Raw genomic sequence first — 23,578 nt, 5'->3', positions numbered from 1 at the left:
ACTCAGGAGAGATAAAGACGATACTCTTGTGCCCTAGACCCTATGTGTAGTTGACCTACTTAACTATAAATGACAAACCTAATTAAATGGCTCCTAATAGACCTCCCCTACTTTAGTTATAAAGTACATTTCATATTTGGCTAAAATAACTGTAATCACTACATTAATCAGGAAGCAAATATCCTTGTTTTCTTTTCAAACTACCTAGAAAACCCAAGACAAATTTTGGACAGTGGATCAGCAAACTACATGGGCTCAATCTTTAATTAATGGTGATAAGCAGAACCCATGACAGTGAATACAGTCTTCCGAGCAGCAGTAAAAGGACCATGTCTAGCCTACTCAACTAAAACAAGTCACAATTAATAGATTTTTAGTTAGAATCCTTAAATCATTCTGGGTGCCTTAGTGGAATAAATACTACAATTTCTTCACTACTGGTAACGTAATTTTGCCTGGCTTTTATTCACAAAAAGGTGTGTGTGTGTGTGTGTGTGTGTGTGTGTCTTTTATAACTAGCTTATTTACAAGATGGAAAGTGGTGATATGTCCAGAAGAATAAATAGGTTTCTTGGCAAGCCACCAACAGAAATGTAGGACTACCAACTACACCCACACACTGACCTGAGCCCCTTGTTTCGGTAGCCATAAGTGATACTATTCTTTGAGCTTATATGACTGAAGGCTAGAGGTCTAAGGACTAAGTAACCACCAGGTCAGAAATGACGAGCACGCCTTGATACTCCTCTTATGGGATATTATATTGATATTAATTTATGTATTTATATGTAAATAGAAGTATAAATCATTGATATCTCAACCTTGGCTATATATAAGAATCATCTGGAGTGCTTTTAAAAAATACTGATGCCAAGGCTTTTGCTCCAAACAAATGAAATCCAAATCATTGGCAGTGAAGCCTATGCCTCTGTCTTTTCTTCCCTCCCTTCCTTCCTTGAAAGCAGAATTGAGAGCTTTTTGGGTTTTATCAAGTAAATGACATTCTAGAAGAATGTTAGAATTCTTAAAGGTTACTGGTAAAGGCCAATAGACTACTACAATGTTTAGATTTTTAGTCTTATTTTTTAGCAAACCAATTCCAAAGACCAGAAGTTTAACATCAATAACAAACCAACTATGCAGCATAACTGCCAGAGTGAAGGGCAAGGGCAAATGGCCAGTTGTCATTTATTCACTTACCCCTCATTGTGAGATAGCTTAGATGAGTAGAAAATATAAAGGATGAGAAGCAGAAATAACTGTATTTGAATTCTAGGCCTGTAATTACATCCCTGAAAATGGGGATAACAATATCCTACTTTTCAAGAACAGATGACATAATATTTATAAAGCACTTAGATCAGAGATGGCATATTAAAGACAATAAAGGTTATTTCTCTCCTTCCTTCTTAAAACTATCCTACTGCTAAATTTAGTCAATGGATAGATTCAGTACTGATCTTCTTTCTAATAACAGTAACAATTTATTGAGTACTTACTGTGTATCAGGTAATACGTTAAGACCTTATATGTTCTGTTTTGTTTAATATTCACAATAATCTTTTGAGGGTATCTACCACAATTTCCCCTACTTTATAGATAAAGAAGCTAAAGCTTGTTGTGATTAATAACTTGACAACTCACAGTGAGTTAATAGACTGGGACTCAAATTTAGGCCTGATTTCAAAGCCTTCAGATGCTTAACAACTGTGCTACATACTTCCTAAGGAACAGCTAATCCAGGTTAATCACCAACATTGCAGAAATAGACCCAAAATTATGTGTTAAAAAGCTACTAGAAACATACAGACTAATATAGGAACACAGAAGAAGAATTCCCAACCTAGACTTGGATAGGCATGGGCATTTATTAGAAAGTCCTGAAGAACAAACAGAAATTGTTTGCAGAAACAGCAAAAGACATGGAGATTAATTATAACAGTGACTTTCAAATCTTTCTTTTTATTTTACAGAGAGAGAAAGCATGAGGGGGAGAGAGAATCTTAAGCAAGAATCCCAAGACCCTGGGATTATGACCTAAGCCAAAATCAAGAGCTGGATGGTCAACCTCAGGACTGAGCCACCCAGGTGGCCCTCAAACTTTTCTAAATCCAGTAGTAAGAAAAATATTTTATCTGGTGACACAACATTCACATATATAAAAAAGCATACATAAGTTTTGCAAACAATTCTAAATTTGCATGTATGTATAAATTGTAAAAAAAAAAATTTACCTTACTATGTCTAGTGCAGTCTGACATTTTTCAAACTACTAAACTGATTTCACAACCCACTAATGAGTAGCAAACCAAAGTCTGAATAACATCAAAATGTTTTGTTCTCAATGTATTTGAATAACATCAAAATCAGAAATGGCAAATTTTGCCTTTTGTACCCAACCTGGTAAACTGGCAGTAGCTATTAAAACTGTGATAAGAAAGACTATAAATCTGAATTCAAGAACATTATTAAGTAGTTCTGGGATTAATTAGAGATGTCAGGAATAGAAGTGAGAGAAACAGAGGTACACATATCATGGATCTATCATTCCTAATGAAAATAAAGATTCTGGATGAAAATGAAAGTCTATTTTTCCACAAGTCAGGACAAATATAATTTTTTACCAGAAAAATTTTTTGTAACATTTTGTATTCATCTCAAAGATCACAATATCTGAGATGTTAACAATATATTCTTATTTAAGATTTACAAGTAGAGTCCATTTTTAGAACTTGAAGAATGGTAAATTTAGGTAAATATTGAGCATAAAATTATCCTTTTTTCTTCTTTCCATCTCTTCTTCTTTTCTTCCCCTTTCCAGGAATAAACTGCTTGCATGAGTTAGCAAAGCAGAGAGAGGAAGAAGAGACAAGCAGAATAAGCAGAGGTAAGAATACATATAACCATCTAGAGGCAAGAGCTTGGGTCATCCAGAAAATACGTTCCGTACTACTGTTGTCTAGAGCACTAGGATGAAAAAATGAGATGTGACAGATGAATGTGGATGTATCATGAGAGGCCTTATTTTTTCTTGGCTCAAGACATCTTAACAACTAATTTGGCTCCAAGTATTTATCAATTTGGGGATGTATGTGCATATGCAAGGAAATCTCTAACGGCTCTTTCAAATTTCATGTGGCCTTTGTGCCAACCCCTAAGATGTTTCCAGATGATCCTACCTCCTGGTATTCACAACGTTATCTCCTCCCACCAGGGATGGTACCAAGGTTGGTCTATGTGCCACAACACAACGCAGCAGAAGTGATTGTATGTCACTTTCAAGCATAGGTTATACAAGACACCAAGACTTCCGTCTTGGAAGGTCTCCACCTTTCTGAGATCATTTGCTCTGAAGTCATGTCGTTAAATGCCCAGTGGTGGCCTATGTGGTGAAAAACTGGAGCTTCAGCCAGGTGAATAAGCTTGAAGAGGATCCTCCAGCCTAAGTCTTTAGAGACTGTAGCCAGGTCTGACACCTTGATTGCACATGAGACATTTGAGTCAGAACCACTCAGCTAAGCTGTTCCTAGAGTCTTGACCCTTAGAAATTGTAAACTAATAAATGTTTATTGTTTCCCTCTTCTGAGTTTTGGGGTAGTTTGCTGTGCAGCAATAGGAAACTAATACAGCCCTGTCCCCAGTTATGTTGTTCTACTTTCACAGTTCAAAACTGGGCTACTTTAACCACTTTTTAAATTATTTTTGAAAACTCCCTTCAACTGTAAAATGTGAGAAAATATTTGACCTGTAATTTTCTTTTGCATCTTCCCAAGCAAGTTGTCTAAATTCCTCATACATTTTTTTATTGAAGTGATCTCTGAGGAAAAAGGACCAGAAACGAAAGAGGGTATTCATTTCTTGGGACTGGCCAATTCCCAAGCGTTTTCTCTCTGGAAAAAGTTAAAATAATAAAACATTTTTTTGTTAGCGTCAAAACAGCAGACATTTTATATAACTCAAAATAAGGAAAACTAAAACATGTTAATCTCTAAAATGTACTTGGCTTTCTTCTAAATAAGGAACAAATATTAATCCATTTTGATTCACTGATCAAATTTAAGCATTTGCCAATAGTAACAAGAATATACTAAACTTCATTTCCTAATGTATATAAGCTACAAAATACATGAATAAAAAATGTGTATAAACACATTTACTTAAGGTAATTATAAAAAAAGAATATCTTAACCTGATATTAAATGTCATACTTTCTAATATTATATTTTAATTTAAAATATAGCTATTTTAAGGACAAGCATCTTACCACTTAGGCATCTTCGACGATACTTGTGGTACACTTGTTGGGTAAAGCCATTTTCCTTCAAAAGTTCATGAGAAGGGTGCTGGAACTTTGGGAATGAATGAGGAGTACATCCATAACTTCCTACTAGTGGTGCACCTTCTGAAGGAGAGGCATTTGAACTGCTGTTTGAGGAGGGGGGAAAAAAGTCTTCAAACTGAAATATCAAGAACCAAGTTTTTAAACCAATTTGTACTATTTGTTTGTTATTGTGTCTGAACAGTGGAAAAGACATTAGTCCCTAAAACTAAACTAAGACATAAAGATATATATTTGGATTGCTATTTATGTTCAACACATAGATATATGCAGAAGTTGATAAAGAACAGGGTTATAAATTTTCAAACTAAAGCAGTAAGGAGAAGCACATAACTGAATAACTAGCTTATTCCTATTCTGGATCCAGTTTAGTTTAGTTTAGTTTAGTTTAGTTTTTAGTTTAGTTTCTTATGATACTAGAGAAAATTTCAATTTTCTTGAGTAATTAGGTAAATGATGTACATTGGGTAAATGGAAATGAGGAATAAAATCTGGCACAAAGGTAATAATTTTATGAATCCAAAGACATACCTGCAGTTCTGTATATCAATTCCACTTCTGAAATCTCACCTAAATCTGCCTTTTCATCTACACTCCATTATTCAAATATAGGCTTTCTTCTTCCTTCACTCGAACTAACTGGTCTCCCTCCTCTATCTTACCACTGAAGTGATCTTCCTGTGTTTTGTTTTATTTATTTTTTGCAAAGTGATCTTCCTAAGATGCTGATCTAAATCAGTGGTTTTCAAAGTGTAGCCTAAGAATGCTTGAAAGCTTCCCAAGATCCCTTTAGGAAGTCAGCCACTCAAAACTATTTTCATACTAACACTAAGGTATTATTTGCCCTTTTCAGTGTATTCGAATTTGCACTGATAGTTCTAAAGCAATGGTGTATAAAATTGCTAATGCAAATTGAGGCACAGGCACCAAATTTTACATACTAGTGACTGTAAGTTTCAAAAAGTACCTCTTTCAACTTAAGGAATCCTTGATTAAGCAAAAAAATTAACGTTATGAAATCTCAACCCTTGAGTACTTGTCTTATTGTATGGGACAAAAGCTTTAGTTTTGCAAAATGAAAAAGTTCTGGAATTGTTTCACAACAATGTGAATATACTTAACACTACTGAACTGTACACTTAAAAACAGTTAAAATGGTAAAATTTTTGTCATATGAGTTTTTAATCACAATTTTAAAAAATGGAAAGCATAAAGCACTTTTGCAGCAGTATCAAAATACAGTGGCTATTTTTATGGACTGAATGTTGAATTTCTAGCCTCTAATAAGATGGTATTAGGAGGTAATTAAGTAATGAGGGTAGAGTTGATGAGTGGGGAGAGTGCCCTTATAAAAAGAAACATGGGATAGGCTAGCTTCCTCTCTGTTCACCATAAGAGGATACAAGTAGATGGCCATCTGCAAAGTAGGCCCTCAGCAGATACTGGACCCATTGGTACCCCTGATCCTGGAACTGTGAGAAATAAATGCTTTAGTCCATTGCATGTTTGTTATAGCAGCTCAAACTAAAACAGTTGTCTTCAGTCAAAGCACTTGTCATAAAGTAGTGAGCTGACCTTGCTGATTTTTCTTGCAACAACATTTTTAATTAGAAAACAGCAAATTATGGATATTCAGATTGCATTTTGTGTCAGACATTTCTCTGAAAACGAACAAAATGAATCTCTAATGTCAAGGAAAACTCTGAGTTCTTAGACAAATATTGGAATCTTGGAAACCTTGTATTTGTGACCATGAGCCTGACAGTTTCCACTAATACTTAAAAACTTCCCTAATAAAATCAGTGGTGATTTTTTTAGGAGTGTGTGCATGCATGTCTGTTTGTATGGTTAAATATATATGCTATTTATAATTTTTGACATTCTTAAGCATGCTCACTATACATCAGCATTAGCTACTCACAATGTTATATAACATCACCAATATCTATACCTAAAACTTCTTTATCATCCCCCAAAAAACTCTATTAAACAATAACTAGCCCTTTCCTCCTTCCTTCAGCTCCCAATAACCTCTATTCTACTTTCTCTATTTACACTGGACTATTCTGGATACCTCATACAAGTGGGATCATACTATATTTACCCTTCAGAGTCTGCCTTATTTTAATAAGCATGTTTTCAAGGTCCATCGATGTTGCTGCATAAATTAAAATTTCATTCTTTTATATGGTTGAATATTCCACTGTATGATGCCATATTGTGTTTATGCAGTCATCTGTTAATGGACACTGGATTGTTTTCGTCTTTTGGCTATTATGAGTAATATTTCTATAAATATGGACATAAAAGTGTTTGTTCAACTCCTTATTTTCAATTCTTTTGGGTATATACCTTAGAGTAGAATAACTGGGTCATATAGTAATTCTATGTTTTAGAATTCTGAGAAAATGCCAAACTGTTTTCCATAGTGGCTGCAGCATTTTCCACAAGCAATGCACAAGGGTTCCAGTTTCTACATATCCTCACACTTATTTTCAGTTAAAAAAATATATATACACATCTGTATTAGACAGCTCAGGCTGCCATAACAAGATACCACAGATCAAGATCATACCATAGATATTTTCAGATCAGAATGCTATATGAGACTTGAGATCACAAGAAAAAAATCTAGAAAGCCATCAAATACATGGAGGTTAAGGACGTCCTACTAAAGAATGAATGGCAAAATTAAAGAAGAAATTAAAAATACATGAAGCAAATGAAAATGAAAACATGATAGTCCAAACCTTTTGGGATGCAGCAGAGTCCTAAGAGGAAAGTATATTGCAATTCAGGCCTATTTCAAGAAGCAAGAAAAATCTCAAATAATAACGTAACCTTACACCAAAAGGAGCTGGAAAAGGAAGAGCAAATAAAGCCTAAAGCCAGCAGAAGGGAAATAATGAAGATAAGAGCAGAAATAAATGATATAGAAACAAACAAACAATATACAGAACAGATTAACAAAACTAAGAGCTGATTCTTTCAAATAACAAAATTGATAAACCCCTAGCCAGACTTACCAAAAAGAAAAGAGAAAGGAACCAAATAGATAAAATCACAAACAATAAAGAAGAGATCAGAACCAACACCACAGAAATGCAAACAATTATGAGTATATTATGAAAAACTATATGCCAACAAACTGAGCAATCTGGAAGAAATGGACAAATTTCTAGAAACATACAAACTACCAAAACTGAAATAGGAAAAAAATCGAAAATTTGAAAAGTCCCATAATCAACAAAGAAATTGAATTAGTAATCAAAAATCTCCTAATAAACAAAAGTCTAGGGCCAGATGGCTTTCCAGGGAAATTCTACTAGACATTTAAAGAACAGTTAATATTTCTTCTTCTCAAACTGTTCCAAAAAATAGAAATGGAGAGAAAGCTTCCAAACACATTCTATGAAGCCGGCATTTCCTTGATTCCAAAACCAAAGACCCCACTAAAAAGGAGAAATACAGACCAATATCCCTGATGAACATGGATGAAAAAATTCTCAGGAAGATAGTAGAAAATAAAATTCAACAGTACATTAAGAGAATTATTCACTATGATCAAGTGGGATTTATTCCTGAGCGGCAAGAGTGGTTCAATATTCACAAATCAATCAACACAATACACCACATTAAAAAAAGCAAGGATAAGAACGATATGATCCTGTCAATACATTCAGAAAAAGTATTTGACAAATTATAGCATCTATTCTTGATCAAAACCCTCAACAAAGTAGGGATAGAGGGAACATACCTCAACATCATAAAGGCAAAATATAAAAGGCCCACAGCTAATATCCTCCTCAATGGGGAAAAACTGAAAGCTTTTCCTCTGTAGTCAGGAACAAGGCAAGAGTGTCCACTTTCATCATTGTTATTTAACATAGTACTAGAAGTCTTAGCCTCAGCAATCAGAAAAGAAAAAGAAATAAAGGGCCTCCAAATGGGCAAAGTAGTAGTGAAACTTTCACTATTTGCAGATGACATGTAGCACTCTATATGGAACACCTGAAAGACTCCAAAAGATTGCTAGAACTAATACACAAATTCAGCAAAGTCACAGGATATAGAATCAATGTGCAGAAATCTGTTGCATTTCTATACACCAATAATGAAGCAATAAGAATCTAGAATTCAATAAAAATTTATGAGACAGACATAACAAGAAAATTAAACAGAATGAGACTTACAGATGCCTGCTGGCATGATCACACAATGAACTTTAACTATGATTAGGGGCACCTGGGTACCTCAGTCAGTTAAGTGTCCACTTTGACACGGTTATGACCTTATGATTGGTGAGGTCGAGCCCCACTCAGATCTTCTGTCTTCCTCTCTCTTTGCTCTTCCTCTACTTACACTCTCTTGCTCACTCAAAAATACTTTAAAAAAATAAAAAATATATAAGGAACTCACCAAACTCCACATACAAAAACCAAATAATCCAGTGAAGAAATGGGCAGAAGACATGAACAGACACTTCTCCAAAGAGGGTGTCCAGATGGCCAACAGACACATGAAACGATGCTCAGCATCACTGATCATCAGGGAAATACATATCAAAACCACACTGATACCACCTCACGCTGGTCAGAGTGGCTAAAATGAACAAATCAGGAGACTCTAGATACTGGCGAGGATGTGGAGAAACAGGCACTCTTCTACACTGTCGGGAGAATGTAAACTGGTGGAGCCCCTCTGGAAAACAGTGTGGAGGTTCCTCAAAAAATCAACAACAGAACTCCCCTATGACAGCAATGGCACTGCTAGGAATTTACCCAAGGTATACAGGAGTGATAATGCATAGGAGCACATGGACCCCAATGTTCATAGCAGCACTTTCGCCAATAGCCAAATCACAGAAAGAGCCTAAATGTCCATCAACTGATGAATGGATCAAGAAGATGTGGTTTATCTATACAATGGAATACTACACGGCAATGAGAAAAAATGAAAACTGGCCATTTGTAACAATGTGGATGGAACTCGAGGGTGTTATGCTGAGCAAAATAAGTCAGGCAGAGAAGGACAGATACCATATGTTTTCACTTATAAGAGGAACAGGAGAAACTTAACAGAGAACCATGGAGGAGGAGAAGGGGAAAAATAGTTGGGGAGAGGGAGGGAGACAAACCATGAGAGACTCTTGAATACCAAGAACAAACTGAGAGCTGATGGGGGTAGGGGAGAGGGGAAGGGGGGTGATGGGCATAGAGGAGGGCACCTGTGGGGATGGGCACTGGGTGTTATATGGAAACCAACTTGAAAATAAACTATTAAAAAAATTTAAAAAATAGTACCTATGATTAGATTAATATGTTGAAGGATCTCATGGAAAAGGAAAACAACATGCATAACAGAATTTCAGCAGGAAAACTATTATTACAACGTCACATGGTAATACAAAATATATGAAGCACAATATCAAAAATAGAGAATTCCCATGATGAGTTTATCAGGAGACTGGACACAGTTGAAGAAAGCATTAGTAAACTTGAACACAGGTCAATCAAAACTATCCAACATGAATTATAAAGAGAAAAAGAGTAGAATATAAGATCAGATCAACTAAGAGTTGTGAGATATTAGTAAACGGTCTAATGTACATGTAATTGGAATTCCCCAGAAGGGGAATAAACAACAAGAACACATAGCAAGAAATATTTGATGAGCTAAGAGATGAAAATTTTCCCAACCTAATAAAAGACAACAAACAATAAATCCACTAATTTCAGAGGAACACAAGCAGGATAAATACTTGGTGTGTCAGACACATTTATATACATATATCCATATCTATACCTAGAACCATCAAAGAATTTTATACTCAATAAGAACATCTTACAAAATAGAAAAAAACAAACTTTTCCTAATAAGCAAAAGTTGACAGAATTCATTGCTATTAGACCTGTACAACAAGAAATGTTTAAGAAATGAAGGGCATTACAAATGCTAAAAATGAGAGCAAATATTTTTAAAATGTCTCATGTCATTTGTTCAAAAGATATTGTCTAAAGAAAAGCAATAACAAAGCGTAACAAAGGATGAGAGGAAATGGAACTTTATGGTGTTAAGATTCTTATGCTACACATGTAGTGGTATAATTTGAAAGTAGACTAGGTTAAAATGTATATTATGAACTACATAAGACCAATAAAAATAAGAGATATAAGTGAAAAGCCAATGGTAGAAATAAAAGAGAATTATTATTAAAACTCAACTGATCCAAAAGATAGAAGGAAAAAGAACACAGATGAGACAAACAAAATATAAGATGGTAGATTTAAATCTAATCACATTCATAATTACATTAATGTAGATGAGATAAAGATATGAATGCTGACAGCAGGTGAGTCTATGGTGTGGGAGGCAGGGAATGCAGGAAGTAGATAGGAACTCTCAGTATCTTCTGGTCAATTTTTGCTGTCAATCTAAACTACTCTAAAAAATAGGTCAGTTGAAAAACTACATACTCATTATTGTAAATACTTGTCTGTCAATCCCTGAATTAAGTTTCAGAAAGGTAGTGACTGGATTTATCTTGTTCCCTGATGTATACTCAGTGCCTAGAAAAGTGCCCAACACATTGTTAAGTTCCTGCTTTCCTGATACATTTTACTTGTAGGAGAAGGTCAAGTGGTACCTGGGAATGAATATATCACTATATAAATGAATTATTAATAACAAAAGATACAATAAAGATAGACTGGAAGAAACATATGCCTAACTAAATGTTCCAACTAAACTAAATATTATTGATTAAACATCTTTCACCATTATCTGTTGATCTCTAAATATACTACTCCAATTTAAAAAAAAATACCCTTGAAAAATAAACTCTCAAAATCGCTTAGAACACAAAAATTACCCTAAGTACACAAAAGGAGTGAAAAATATATATATATATATATATATTTTATCTTTTAAGGACAATACATCTAATGAGAACCAAATGTAAAAGTACCAAATAAATATCACTGGAAAGACAAAGGTGGATATTTTCAGATTTTCTTTGAATGAAACTATTTAATCCTTTCTTCTAGTAACCAGTCAAAACAATTTTTCCTCAAGTTTTCACTTAGAAAGTTGGTCAGATAATTATTCTGAAAACATTTATTTAAACACACAATGGGTGTACAAGACACACAAAGTAATTAGCAGTAAATCACCTCTGCATCCACTCTACAGGATAAAACATACCATATTATGTTGCACAACTGGCACTATAAAAGGTTTGCTCTGTTATCTCCTTTGAGATAAATAATAGTCTTTTTAAAAAAATTAAAGCTAAAAGAAAAACCACGTACTACTAACATTCAGCTAATCCATTTTCTTCCAAAAGGAAAAATTTCAAAGTAAGTGTTTTATTTCCGTATTCTTAATACAGTTTGAGTAGATAGTTTATCACATTAATTCACTCAGAATCTATGTCACTGATTATCTAGAATCTTTCATAAACCTAAATATTTTTTATTTAAGAGTATATATTTATGGAAACTAGTTTTTAAAAAATTTTTTTTAAATGTTTTATTTATTTCTGAGAGAGAGAGATACAGCATGAGCAGGGGAGGGTCAGAGAGTGAGGGAACACAGAATCTGAAACAGGCTCCAGGCTCTGAGCTAGCTGACAGCACAGAGCCCCCCATGAACCGCGAGATCATGACCTGAGCCAAAGTCAGACGCTCAACTGACTGAGCCACCCAGGCGCCCCTATGGAAACTAGTTTAAATGGAAAAAAATAACTGTCCCACTCAATTTTTCCTTACTGTACTTACTGGAAAATTGTCCCATTTATTCCCCCTCCTTTGGCTTCTTTTTAAAAACTATTTTCATTGTTCTATAATTTGCTGACATATTAACTTTTAAACATTCCAAAGGTCTAACTAGTAACTGTTTTCAATAAACTTAATATCAAAAACAAAGCAATGTTTGACAAATATAGTACCTGACAGAGGATGTTCTTGGTCCATGATCTCTGGAATCCATTACCCAACCAACATGACACTCTAGAGGGGGATTTGTACTATGTCTTGTTTTTCTCTTTCTTGGACTCTAAAGAAAAAGAAGTCAAACATTGCAATGATTTGAGTAGTGTGAACTTCACAAGTAAACTAAAACCCTCTGACTATAAACTAGCTCAAACATTTTCATACTGTAGATGACACATTATGAAATCACATGAAGTCACAAAACTCAAATATTTCACATACAAGGTACAAAACTTAAAAGGTCCTTTTGCTAGGTTTCAACACAAGGATTAAAGTAAATACAACTTAGCATGATTCTTCATTATATCTTCTGATCAACTTTAATTACACTACCAAATTGGAAAGAAGTTAACCTGAGAAAACATCAATCACTATGGTAAAATACAATTTTTAAATGAATTTTTACAATCTAAACATGTATTTTAAAAAATGTGATAGAAACTAAAAAGTCTCATTTTGTAATGTTAAATGATACAAAATGCAGGCTTTATATTCCTAGTTGTTTTGTGTACCTTTACATCAATAGTTTTTGGTTCTTTAACAACAGCATAAAATCTTGGTGTTTTGTTTGGATCTTGTAACCTGGGTGTTCGAGGTGTTTTAGGTGACCTTGCAGGATAAATTCTAGGAGATTCTGGAACTGCTGTGGGCAATGAAAGGGCCATTGTTGCTGAAGATATTTCTGAAACATCAAACAGCTTCTGAGCCAATTCGTCACTCAAATCTGCAAAATAAAAAGCTTGTTAAATGTAGATGCTAAGAAAATATTTTACTTAAGAGTGTGGGTAATTCTGAAATTTTCTACTCTCAAATGATTTTTTTCCTCATAAACATTTCAAATATATAAGAATAAAAAATAAACACGTCTATATATCACTTAGCTTTATTAAATTTTAATATTGCTATATCTGACTTTTTTAAAAAGAAAAGTAAGCTGAAGCCCACCGTATAACCTTCTCCAATCCCATTTTGCTTTTCCTCATCGGAGACAACCAGGCTCTCAAATTTATCTATAATTATATACATATATGTAATACCATTATTTGCATAATTAGCTTTACATAAATGACATCATGTTACATGTATCATTTTGCAAGCTTTTGCAGTCATATCTTGTTTGACACTTGATTATTCAAGTTCTACTCATATAGCTTTGGTTTATTCATTTTCACTACAGAATTTTATGCTGTTATACAAATATATCAAAATTTATACATCCTTCTGAAGATACATATTTATGTTAGTTCTAAATTTTTGGTATAATTACGATGCTACAGTGAACACTGCTAAACATGTCTCTCTGTATAGGTGTGAGCATGTCTCTAGGGTGTATATGTGAAAGGGAAATGTTGACTATAATGGCACATGCATCTTTATTTTGAGAGAGAGAGAAAGAAAGAGAGAGAGAGGGAGTGAAGGACAGATAAAGAGGGAGAGAGAGAATCCCAAGCAGGCTCCATGCTATCAAGCGTTGAGCTTGAGGAGGGACTCAATCTCATGAACTGTGAGATCATGACCTGAGTGCAAATCAAGAGTAGGAGGTTTCAACCGACTAAGGACCCCCTGCACATGCATCTTCTGATTTACTTAGCTGATTTACTAAGTACTGATTGCCAAAGTGCTTTCTACAATGGTTTCACCAATTTATACTCCCACCAGCAGCATGAAAGTCTCAGCAATTTAATATCCTAGTCAAGACTGGGTTCTGTTTAGATGTTTAAACATTTTTCCATCTCATGGAATTTGAATGGTATTTGTATTTGGGGGTTTTTTGTTTTTTATTTTTTGAATATCAAGTTTTTTATTTAAATTCTAGTCAGTTAACATATATGGCAATATTGGTTACAGATGTAGAATTTAGTGATTCATCATTTCCATATAATACTCAGTGCTCATCACAAGTGTACTCCTTAATATCTCATCAAGCGTTTAGCCCATCCCCCACCCTCCATCAACCCTTAGTTTGTTCTCTATGGGTGTCTTATGGTTTGCTCCCCTATTTTCCCTCCCTTCCTCTATGTTTGTTACTAGTGAGACTGAATATATTTTCATATGTATAGTCATCACTCACATTTCCCCTATCATGAATTTACCATTCATATCCTCAGGCTATATTTCTATTGGGTTGTTTTGCTTATTAATTAGTTTGTGAAAATATTATGGTAAGATACTAATAGTAAGCAAGTGGAATGTAGGCTCTGTTTCTATATGGTTTTTCTTCAGACTTACCACTTCTCTTGATTTATACAATGGATTTTTGTTTATCATTCAACAAATATTACCAAGTACCTGCTATATGCCAAGCACTATTCTAGACACAAGGCTGTAAACTCAAAAGTGAATTTACCACTCTGTTACCTAATTTTCTGTCTAATTTTCCCATTTTTTCTCCCAATCTGTTATCAGAATGATTATTCTGGAAGAGCAGGGGGGAGCCAAATTAGGTCATTTCATGTTTTTACTTAAAATCATTCAGTGTTTCCTTTTTGCCTCTGGAAGAAATCTAGTCTCTATCATGGCATTTGAGACTTTACTGATTTTGACTTATCTATTGTCTTTCTCCCCTTCAATTTTGGTGCCCCATATAGGAACCTACTGGTTGTTTCTATTTTCTTGCTTCATATCTTTTCATATGCTTTTCCTCTGTCTTAAAGTCCATTTCCCTTATCTTTTTACTTCCCTTTCAACTCATATCCTTCCTTTAGTACCCAGCACAGTTACTTTCCCTAGGAATTTGAAGCACTTCTTGAACTCTTGCCAATAAAAATAATAATTTTTTGGTGCCATCTTTGCATTTTATCCATTTGTTTTATTTATTAAATTAAAATTTATTTTCTTATATATATTATCAGATATTATCAGAGGCTAAGAACAGTGCTTCCCTAAAAGGAAGAGACACAATCTTATATTTGTATACCAATGTCTAGAATACTGCTAGCATGACCAAATGACCAATAAATTTAACGGAATTGTGTTATTAGAGATTTTTTTTGGACCAAAAAGATAATGCAATCTCAAAAATAAAACTATGATCATACACTGAAAAATATGTTAAATCCAGCACCTCTGTAAAAGAAATGTTTTAAAAAGATCTAGGCACAGGTTTATCTATACGATGGAATACTACAGGGCAATGAGAAAGAATGAAATCTGGCCATGTGTAGCAACATGGATGGACCTTGAGGGTGTTATGCTGAGCGAAATAAGTTAGGCAGAGAAGGACAAATACCATATGTTTGCATGTATAGGAGGATTAGAAGGAACTTAATGGAGGACCATGGGGGAAGAAGAGGGGAAATGGTGGGAAAGAGGGAGAGAGGCAAACCATGAGAGACTCTTGAATGATAAGAACTGAGGACTGATGGGTGTGGGGGGGGGAAGGGGGGAGATGGACATGGAGGAGGGCACTTGTGGGGATGAGCACTGGGTGTTATATGGAAACCAACTTGACAATAAACTATTTGTAAAGAAAAAAAAGATCTAGGAACAATAACAGTAAGGTTCTTAGCATCCAGATTATGGTCTCCCAATTCTATTTCCCACTGATCTGGTCCTCAAAAAGGAATAGAGTCTGCAGTAGGAAGTATAATATGAGCCTGGGAAATCCTAAGTCAGAAAGCAATGAAGTTAAAAAAGAAAAAAACTAAAATAGGTCATAAGGACATAACAGCAAATTTCAGTGGGCCCCATCAATCAAAAATGAAGTACTCTGACCACTAAAAACAATGACTGAAACTGATTAAACATTTCAAATAAGCTCTACAAGTTCATAACGGTGCCTTAACAATCACATTTGCAGGTTGCTAGGGCACCAAACTCATTATTCTAAAAACTGATAAACCAAATGCAAAGAAAGAAACAAGCATTTATCCTTTCTTTCCTGGAAAAATTGAATTTCAGAGTAATCAAAGAGTTGATAAAAGGATCTTCTTCTTTATAGAATTCTAGGCATGAAACACAGAAGGAATGAGAGAACTAGATGACTATTTTGCAACTCAAATGAAATAGAGGATCTTGGGAATATTCATCAATGACTCTTAAAACCATTTAGTAAAATGTTGAAGCGAGATTCAACACCAAAGACATGACATCTGAAAGGAAGAATTGATAAGATGGACATCACTTTGAAATGAAAAAAAAATCTTCCCTGCAAATGACACTGTCAAGAGAATGAGAAGACAAGTCACAGACTGGAAGAAAATATTTGCAAAAGACACATCTGCTAAAGGACCATTATCCAAAATACATAAAGAACTCTTAAAACTCAACAATAAGAAACAAATAAATTAAAAAATACAAACAGATACATTAATGAAGATATATATGGCAAATAAGCACAGGTAAAGATGTTCCACATCATGTCATCAGGGAAATGTAAATGAAAATCAAATACCATGACAACCTATGAGAATGGCCAAAATCCAAACACTGGCAACACCAAATGCTGGCAAGAATATGGAGCAACAGGATCTCCATTGATTGGTGGTGGGAATGAAAAATGAATACAGTCACTTTGGAAGACAGTTTGGTAGCTTTATACAAAAGTTAACATATTTTTCCCATACGATCTAGCAATTACTCTCCTTGGTATATACTCAAAGGAATTGAAAACTTATGTCCACACAAAAACTAGCACATGGATATTAATAGTAGCTTTATTCATAATTGCCAAAACTTGAAACCAATAAAGATGTCCTTCAGTAGGTGAAGGGATAAACTATGGTATATCCAAATAATGGAATATTATGCAGTGCTAAAAATATAGGAGATTTTAGGAAATTGAAATGCATATTATTAAGTAAGAGAAGCCAATGTTCAAAGGTTGCATACTACAGGATTCCAATTATTCAAAGTTCTGGAAAAGGAAAACTATGGAGACAGTAGAACGATCAATGGTTGTCAGGGGTTGGAGATATGGTAGGGGAAGCGTGAATAAGTAAACACAGAGGATTTTTGCTCTGTCTGATACTATAGTGATGGATACATGTCATTATATGTGTGTTAAAACCCACAATGTACAGCACCAAGAGTAAACCCTAATGTAACTTTGGGTAATTATGACGTGTTGGTGTAGGTTCAATTGTGACAAATGTATTACTCTGATGTGGGATGTTGCTGTGAGGAAGCAGCATCCTTCCTCAGATCAGCAATGGTTATGCAAGCTGGAGACAGGGAGTAAATGAGAAATCTCTGGATCTTACTCTTAATTTTACGGTGACCCTAAAACTATTCTAAAAAAAAAAAGTCTTTAGAAAAAATGTTGAAGTAGATAATATTAAAGAATTTGCCAATTTATGTGAAATAATGGCATCATGAAAATTCATATATACGTATATATATGTTTGTGATATACAATGAAATATTTACAGAAGAAAGATATTAGCTTGAAGGAGATGAGATTCGACATGAAATACCAGGAATGGGGAACACAGAGATGAAAAAAGGTCAAACTATTAACAACTGTTTAAATTAGGTAGGATAATTACACAGGGATTCATTAAACAGTTCTACTTTTGATTTTATCTGAACATTTCCATATTAAAAATTAAGTTTTATCTCAGTTTTATGTTTATTTTATTCCAAATTTAATTACATGTAAATTTTACTCCCGATAAGAGCAGATATATCAATTTTGTGAAAACTAAGACCTATAGAATATTTTGTTATCTCAAAAGAACCATTTTATAAAATTTTTACAGCATACACCAATTTATAACATTTTGAGATAAAATTATCAAAAGATGGTTAAGATAACTGCAAGTACATAAAATATAGTAAATATAAAAATTTTATTACTAGAAATATAACTAATTAGGAAATAAGAATATATTAAAGTTTGCTTTTTACCAACTATTAGCCCAGGCTGCTGTATGAATATCATCTGGATATTATAACTTCTTAATCAAAATAATGGGGCATGTCTTATACAAGAATGTTCAAAATAGCATTTTTTATCACAGCAATATCTGGAAAAAATAAAAGTATCTACCAATTGTCAAATGGATAAATAACATATAGTATGCCCATACTATAAAATACAACTTAACAATAAAAAGAAACAAAGTACCAATATAAGCAACAACATGGATTAACCTCAAATATATTGTATTAGTTGAAAAAACCAGATACATGACTATATATCATATAGTTTAATTTATAGGAAATTTCTAGGAAGTGCAAAAACATACAGATAAAAAGCAGACCACTGGTTACCTCAGACTGAAGTTGAGTGTTGAGGCTGACTGCAAATGATCATGAGGGAACTTTCTAGCATGATGGAATTGTTCTAAAACTGAACTGTGGGGGCGCCTGGGTGGCTCAGTTGGTGAAGTCTCCATGATCTCATGGTTCCTGAGTTCGAGCCCTGCGTCAGGCTGTGAACTGACAGCTTGGAACCTGGAGCCTGCTTCGGATTCTGTGTCTCCCTCTCTCTCTGCCCCTCCCCTGTTCACACTCTGTTTCTCTCTTAAAAATAAATAAACATTATAAAAATTTTTTTTTTAATTTTAAAATACCTTAACTATGGTGCTACTGTATAATGACACAAAAGTCATCTGCACCCATGAAACAATACACAAATGGGTTAATTTATGGTATATAAACTGTACCTCAAAAAAAACTGTAAAGAAAAAAAAGCAGGTCATATGTTCTTCAGGGAACTTCAAACTGTGACTGTCTATCGTACAGTTTCTCCTAAAAGTTTATCAAAGAAGACTGATATCACAAAGGTCTAGGCTGAAGTACTGATTTTCAAAGTGTAGACCCAACCAGCATCAGCAGCATGAACCTGCTAGAAGTATATATTCTCAGGCCCTACCTCCATTTATTCAATCAAAAAAGTACAGAGTCCTTTAATTTGTTTTAACCGAGCCTTCCAGGTGAATTTGATACTTGCTAAAGTTTAAGAACCAATGGTCTCAGGGGTTTACTAACTAGTCTTCTTTCTAAGAGTTCCTAAATCTTATGACCGCCAAATCAAATCTTTCCACAGCAGCATACCTGGATCATATGAACCTTGTCCCTAGCCCTCATTGCTTTTATAGACAGGAACTGCCTTTACGAAACCAGAACTTAATATTATGCTGTTGGTGTTTACTGAAGACTGATAATGGAAAATGCTACATGAGGATTGGCAATTTAGTTTCTTTTATAAATAAAATACCTTTGAAGCAGGACTAAGCAAAGTTTTTCTGTAAACGTGAGATAGTAAATATTTTTGGCTTTTCAGGTTATAAAGTCTCTGCTGAAACTACTCCACCCTGCCATTGTATGACAGCTGACTACATATTCATACACATGCAAATGTTTACATATATATAACACATGTAAATAAAGGTGTGGCCAGATTAGACCATGGCAGGCCAGTTTGGACCTATTGATCATAACTTGCTGTCACTGAACTAGAGTAGTTGGATATAAATTCAAATACTGGATATACACTTTGCTTGCAAAAGAAGTCATTATATTTCATGTATTCAAAAAGATATAGGTAGGGGTGCCTGGGTGGCTTAGTTGGTTAAGCGTCCGACTTTCGCTTAGGTCATGATCTCACGGTTCGTGGGTTCGAGCCCCGCATCAGGCTCTGTGCTGACTGCCAGCTCAGAGCCTGGAGCCTGTTTCAGTCTGTGTCTCCCTCTCTCTCTGACCCTCCCCTGCTCACGCTGTCTCTCTCTCTGTCTCCTAGAAATAAATAAACATTTAAAAAAAAAAAAGATATAGGTAAAGTGTAAACATATTAAAAAGAGATAAAGATAATAATAACCAAACTTCTGGAGAAGAAAAATAGAAACGCTGGTGATACAAAATGTACTGATGAGTATAAAAATAGATTAGACACTGAAGGATTAAAGACTGATAAACTTAAAGACATAAGAGTAAGAATTACCCAGGGTGCCTGGATGGCTCAGTTGGTTAGGCGTCCAACTGTGGCTCAAGCTATGATCTCATGGCTCATGAGTTGGAGCCCTACAGAGGGCTCTGTGCTGACAGCTTGGAGCCTCCTTCAGATTCTGTCTCCCTCTCTCTTTCTCTTTCTACCCCTCCCCTGCTTGTGCTCTCTCTCTTTCTCCCTCTCTCTCAAAAATAAACTAAAAAAAAATTTTTAAGAGTAAAAATTACCCAAAAAACATGGAAAAGAAAATAGAAAAAAAGAGAGAGATCATGAGTAAGGTATGGAACAACTTTAAGTAGCCTAATATACATGTAACTGAAGTCATATAACTGGAAAAGAGACAGAAAAAAGGACAGAAAAGATAATTTTTAAAAACAGCTTCTCTATTTTGAGAGAGGATACAAGTAGAGGAGGGGCAGAAAGAAAGAGAAACATCCCAAGCACGTGGGGCTTGAACTCACAAACCATGAGGTCATGACCTGACTCGCCATCAAGAGTCAGAAACTTAACCAACTGAGCCACCCAGGCATGCCCAGAAAAAATAATTATGTGGAATGTTAATTTAAAATAATGGATGAAATTTTTCCAAATTTCAAAAATATTTAAAAATATATACACAAATAGATCCCAAAACACAAAAGCCTCAAGTACAGGATCATGAAGAAAATTACACCAAAACAATCATAATTAAATTACTTACCACAAGGGATAAAAAGAAAACATTAAAAGCAACCAGAATTAACAGTATTATCTAATCTGAACAACAGAGAAAAAACACAACTGGAAAAAATTAACCAAGCCTCAAGAACCTGTAAGACAATAGCAAAAGGTCTAGAAGGATGTAAGAGTATTGAGCTAAAAAATATTTTCAAGAAATAATAGCTAAAAATTTCTCAAGTTTAGCTAAAGACATAAACTACTGATTCAAGAAACTGAGAGAACTCCATTCAGGACAAACCCAAATAAATCCATGACTAGACACATCACACTCTTAGGTGCTGAAAATTTAAGACAAATAAAAATTCTTGAAAGTAGCTAGAGAAAAATAACTCATTACATGTAGGAATATAATCTGAATGACTACAACATTTTTTAAAATCAGAAACTACGGAAGCCAGAAAGAAGTGATATGACAGTTTTAAAGTGCTAAAAGAAAAGAAGTGTCAATCCAAAATTCTATATCCAGTGAAAACATCATTTGGGAATGAAGGTGAAATAAAGACATCATCAGATAAGGGAAAGTAAGATAAACCATACACAGCATAATTGCTCTTAGAGAATTGCTAAAGAAAGTATTTCTTTGAGAGAGAGCACAAGTGAGCAAGGGGCAGAGAGAGAGACAGAGAGGGGGGGAAGGATGGAGGGGAGAGAAGCGGGGCTCACCTGAAGTGGGGCTCATGTTCACCCAAAGCAAGGCTTGAGCTCACTCAAAGTAGGGCTTTGTGCTCACAGGATTTGGGACTCGAACTCATGAATGTGAGATCATGAGCTGAGACAATGTTAGATGCTTAACTGACTGAGCCACCCAGTCACCCAAAAAAGTATTTCTGACAGAAGGAAATGACATAAGAAGGAAACCTGGAACATCAGAGAAGAGCAAAGAGAATTGTAAGAATCTGATATATTCTTTCAAATTCTTTAAAACATACTTGATAGTTAAAAGTAAAAAAATATAACTTTGATGGGGTTTTCAATGAATGATGATAGTAATATGACTATAGCACAAAGAAATCCATTGAAAACAATGTGGATGGAACTAGAAGGTATTATGCTAAGTGAAATTAGTCAGAGAAAGACAAATATCGTATGCTCTCATTCATATGTGGAATTTAAGATACAAAACAGATGAACATAAGAGAAGGGAAGCAAAAATAATATAAAAACAGGGAGGGGAACAAAACATGAGACTCTTAAATACAGAGAACTGAGGGTTGCTGGAGGGGTTTTGGGTGAGGGGATGGGCTAAATGGGCAAGGGGCATTAAGGAGGACACTTGTTGGGATTAGCACTGGGTGTTATAGGGAATGAATCACTGGAATCTACTCCTGAAATCATTATTGCACTATAGGCTAACTAATCTGGATGTAAGTTAAAAAAAAAAAAAAAATACTAGTCAGTGTATCTTGAACTTTAAAATGTTCTATGTCAACCCAAAAACATGGTGGGTAGGGTAGTAATGTTAATTGCAAATGTTTTCTAAAGCACTCGAATAAGCAAACAACAGAATTATAGTCAAGAAGTTTAGAAAATGTCAAGATCATACATCGACTGACCCAATCGAGTAAGGAAACCATCTATAGTTCTAAATTTTAGATGGATGAATTAGAAAGCCATAGTGCTTTCCTTCAAAATGTGTCTTGGTGTCATGGGTGGAGCAGGTGATGGGGATTAAACAGTACACTTATCATGATGAGCACTGAGAACTGTATAGAATTGTTGAATCACTATACCATACAACTGAAACTAATATAACAGTGTATGTTAACTATACCAGAATTAAAATTAAAAACTCAAAAGAAAAAAAAAAAGGGTGAATTCCTCTTACCTTCCTCTTTTTCTTCTATTCAGCTCCTCAATGGATTGGATAATGCTTACCCACACTGGAGAAGGCAATCTACTTTACTAAGCCAATTCAAATACTAATCTCATCTAGAAATAGCCTCACTGATAAACCCAGAAATAATGTTTAACCAAATATTTGAGCATCCTCTGATCCAGTTAAGTTGACACATAAAATTAACATCAAAAAGGATAATACGCAAAAATAAAGTATATTTCTATATAATAGCGATACACAATTGGAAAGTAAAGATTTTAAAGCACCATTTACAACAGGACCAAACCATAAAATACTTAAGGATATGGCTAACAAAATATGCACAAAATACACCCAAAACCACAAAACAGTGAAGAACAAAAAATACTTAAGTGTTGAAGTATACCATATTCATGGATTAGAAGATTCAATATTGTTAAAATGTTAGCTCTTCTCAGACTAATCTGTAAATTCAATACCAGCAGCAGTTTTTACAGAAATCAATAAGCTATCTCCATAATTTATATGAAAAAGCAAAGAAACTAGATGAGCCAAAACAATTTCTCAAAAAGTTGTAAGACATATACTGATTTCAGTTATCATGCTGTGCTGGTGGCAAAGAGATAAACATAGAGATAAGATAAACAGAAGATAGAGTCGAAAATTAGATCTATATACATATAGTTAATTGGCTTTTGACAAAAGTGAAAAGGCAATTCAATACAGAAAGAATAGACTTGTCAACAAATGGTACTGTAATCGCTTTGATATCCATATACATACTTACATCATATATCAAAAAGAAAAAAAAATTAAAAGTC

The 23,578-nt window shown here is 34.4% G+C and overlaps 1 protein-coding gene across 5 annotated transcripts in view; it reads right to left on the bottom strand.

Annotated features, from left to right (window-relative positions):
• The window catches only part of LARP1B (La ribonucleoprotein 1B), a 115,106-nt gene that overhangs the window by 3,949 nt on the left and 87,579 nt on the right, over positions 1-23,578 (bottom strand). For 3 of the 5 annotated variants that reach the window (XM_077766135.1, XM_077766204.1, XM_077766508.1), the window contains 4 exons: positions 12,843-13,054; positions 12,288-12,394; positions 4,265-4,425; positions 3,746-3,890 (listed from right to left, as the gene is read on the bottom strand). In XM_077766135.1, coding sequence (XP_077622261.1) covers positions 3,746-3,890; positions 4,265-4,425; positions 12,288-12,394; positions 12,843-13,054 — 625 coding nt within the window. Of the gene's footprint in view, positions 1-3,745; positions 3,891-4,264; positions 4,458-12,287; positions 12,395-12,842; positions 13,055-23,578 lie in introns of those variants that run through there. The other 2 variants (XM_077766271.1, XM_077766361.1) reach the window with 2 other exon arrangements.

The sequence above is a fragment of the Crocuta crocuta genome, unplaced genomic scaffold (assembly GCF_008692635.1).
Source record: "Crocuta crocuta isolate KB4526 unplaced genomic scaffold, BGI_CrCroc_1.0 scaffold120, whole genome shotgun sequence".
Lineage (NCBI taxonomy): Eukaryota > Metazoa > Chordata > Mammalia > Carnivora > Hyaenidae > Crocuta > Crocuta crocuta.
The sequence above is the reverse complement of the archived record's forward strand: the minus strand, read 5'-3'. Positions and strand labels throughout refer to the sequence as shown.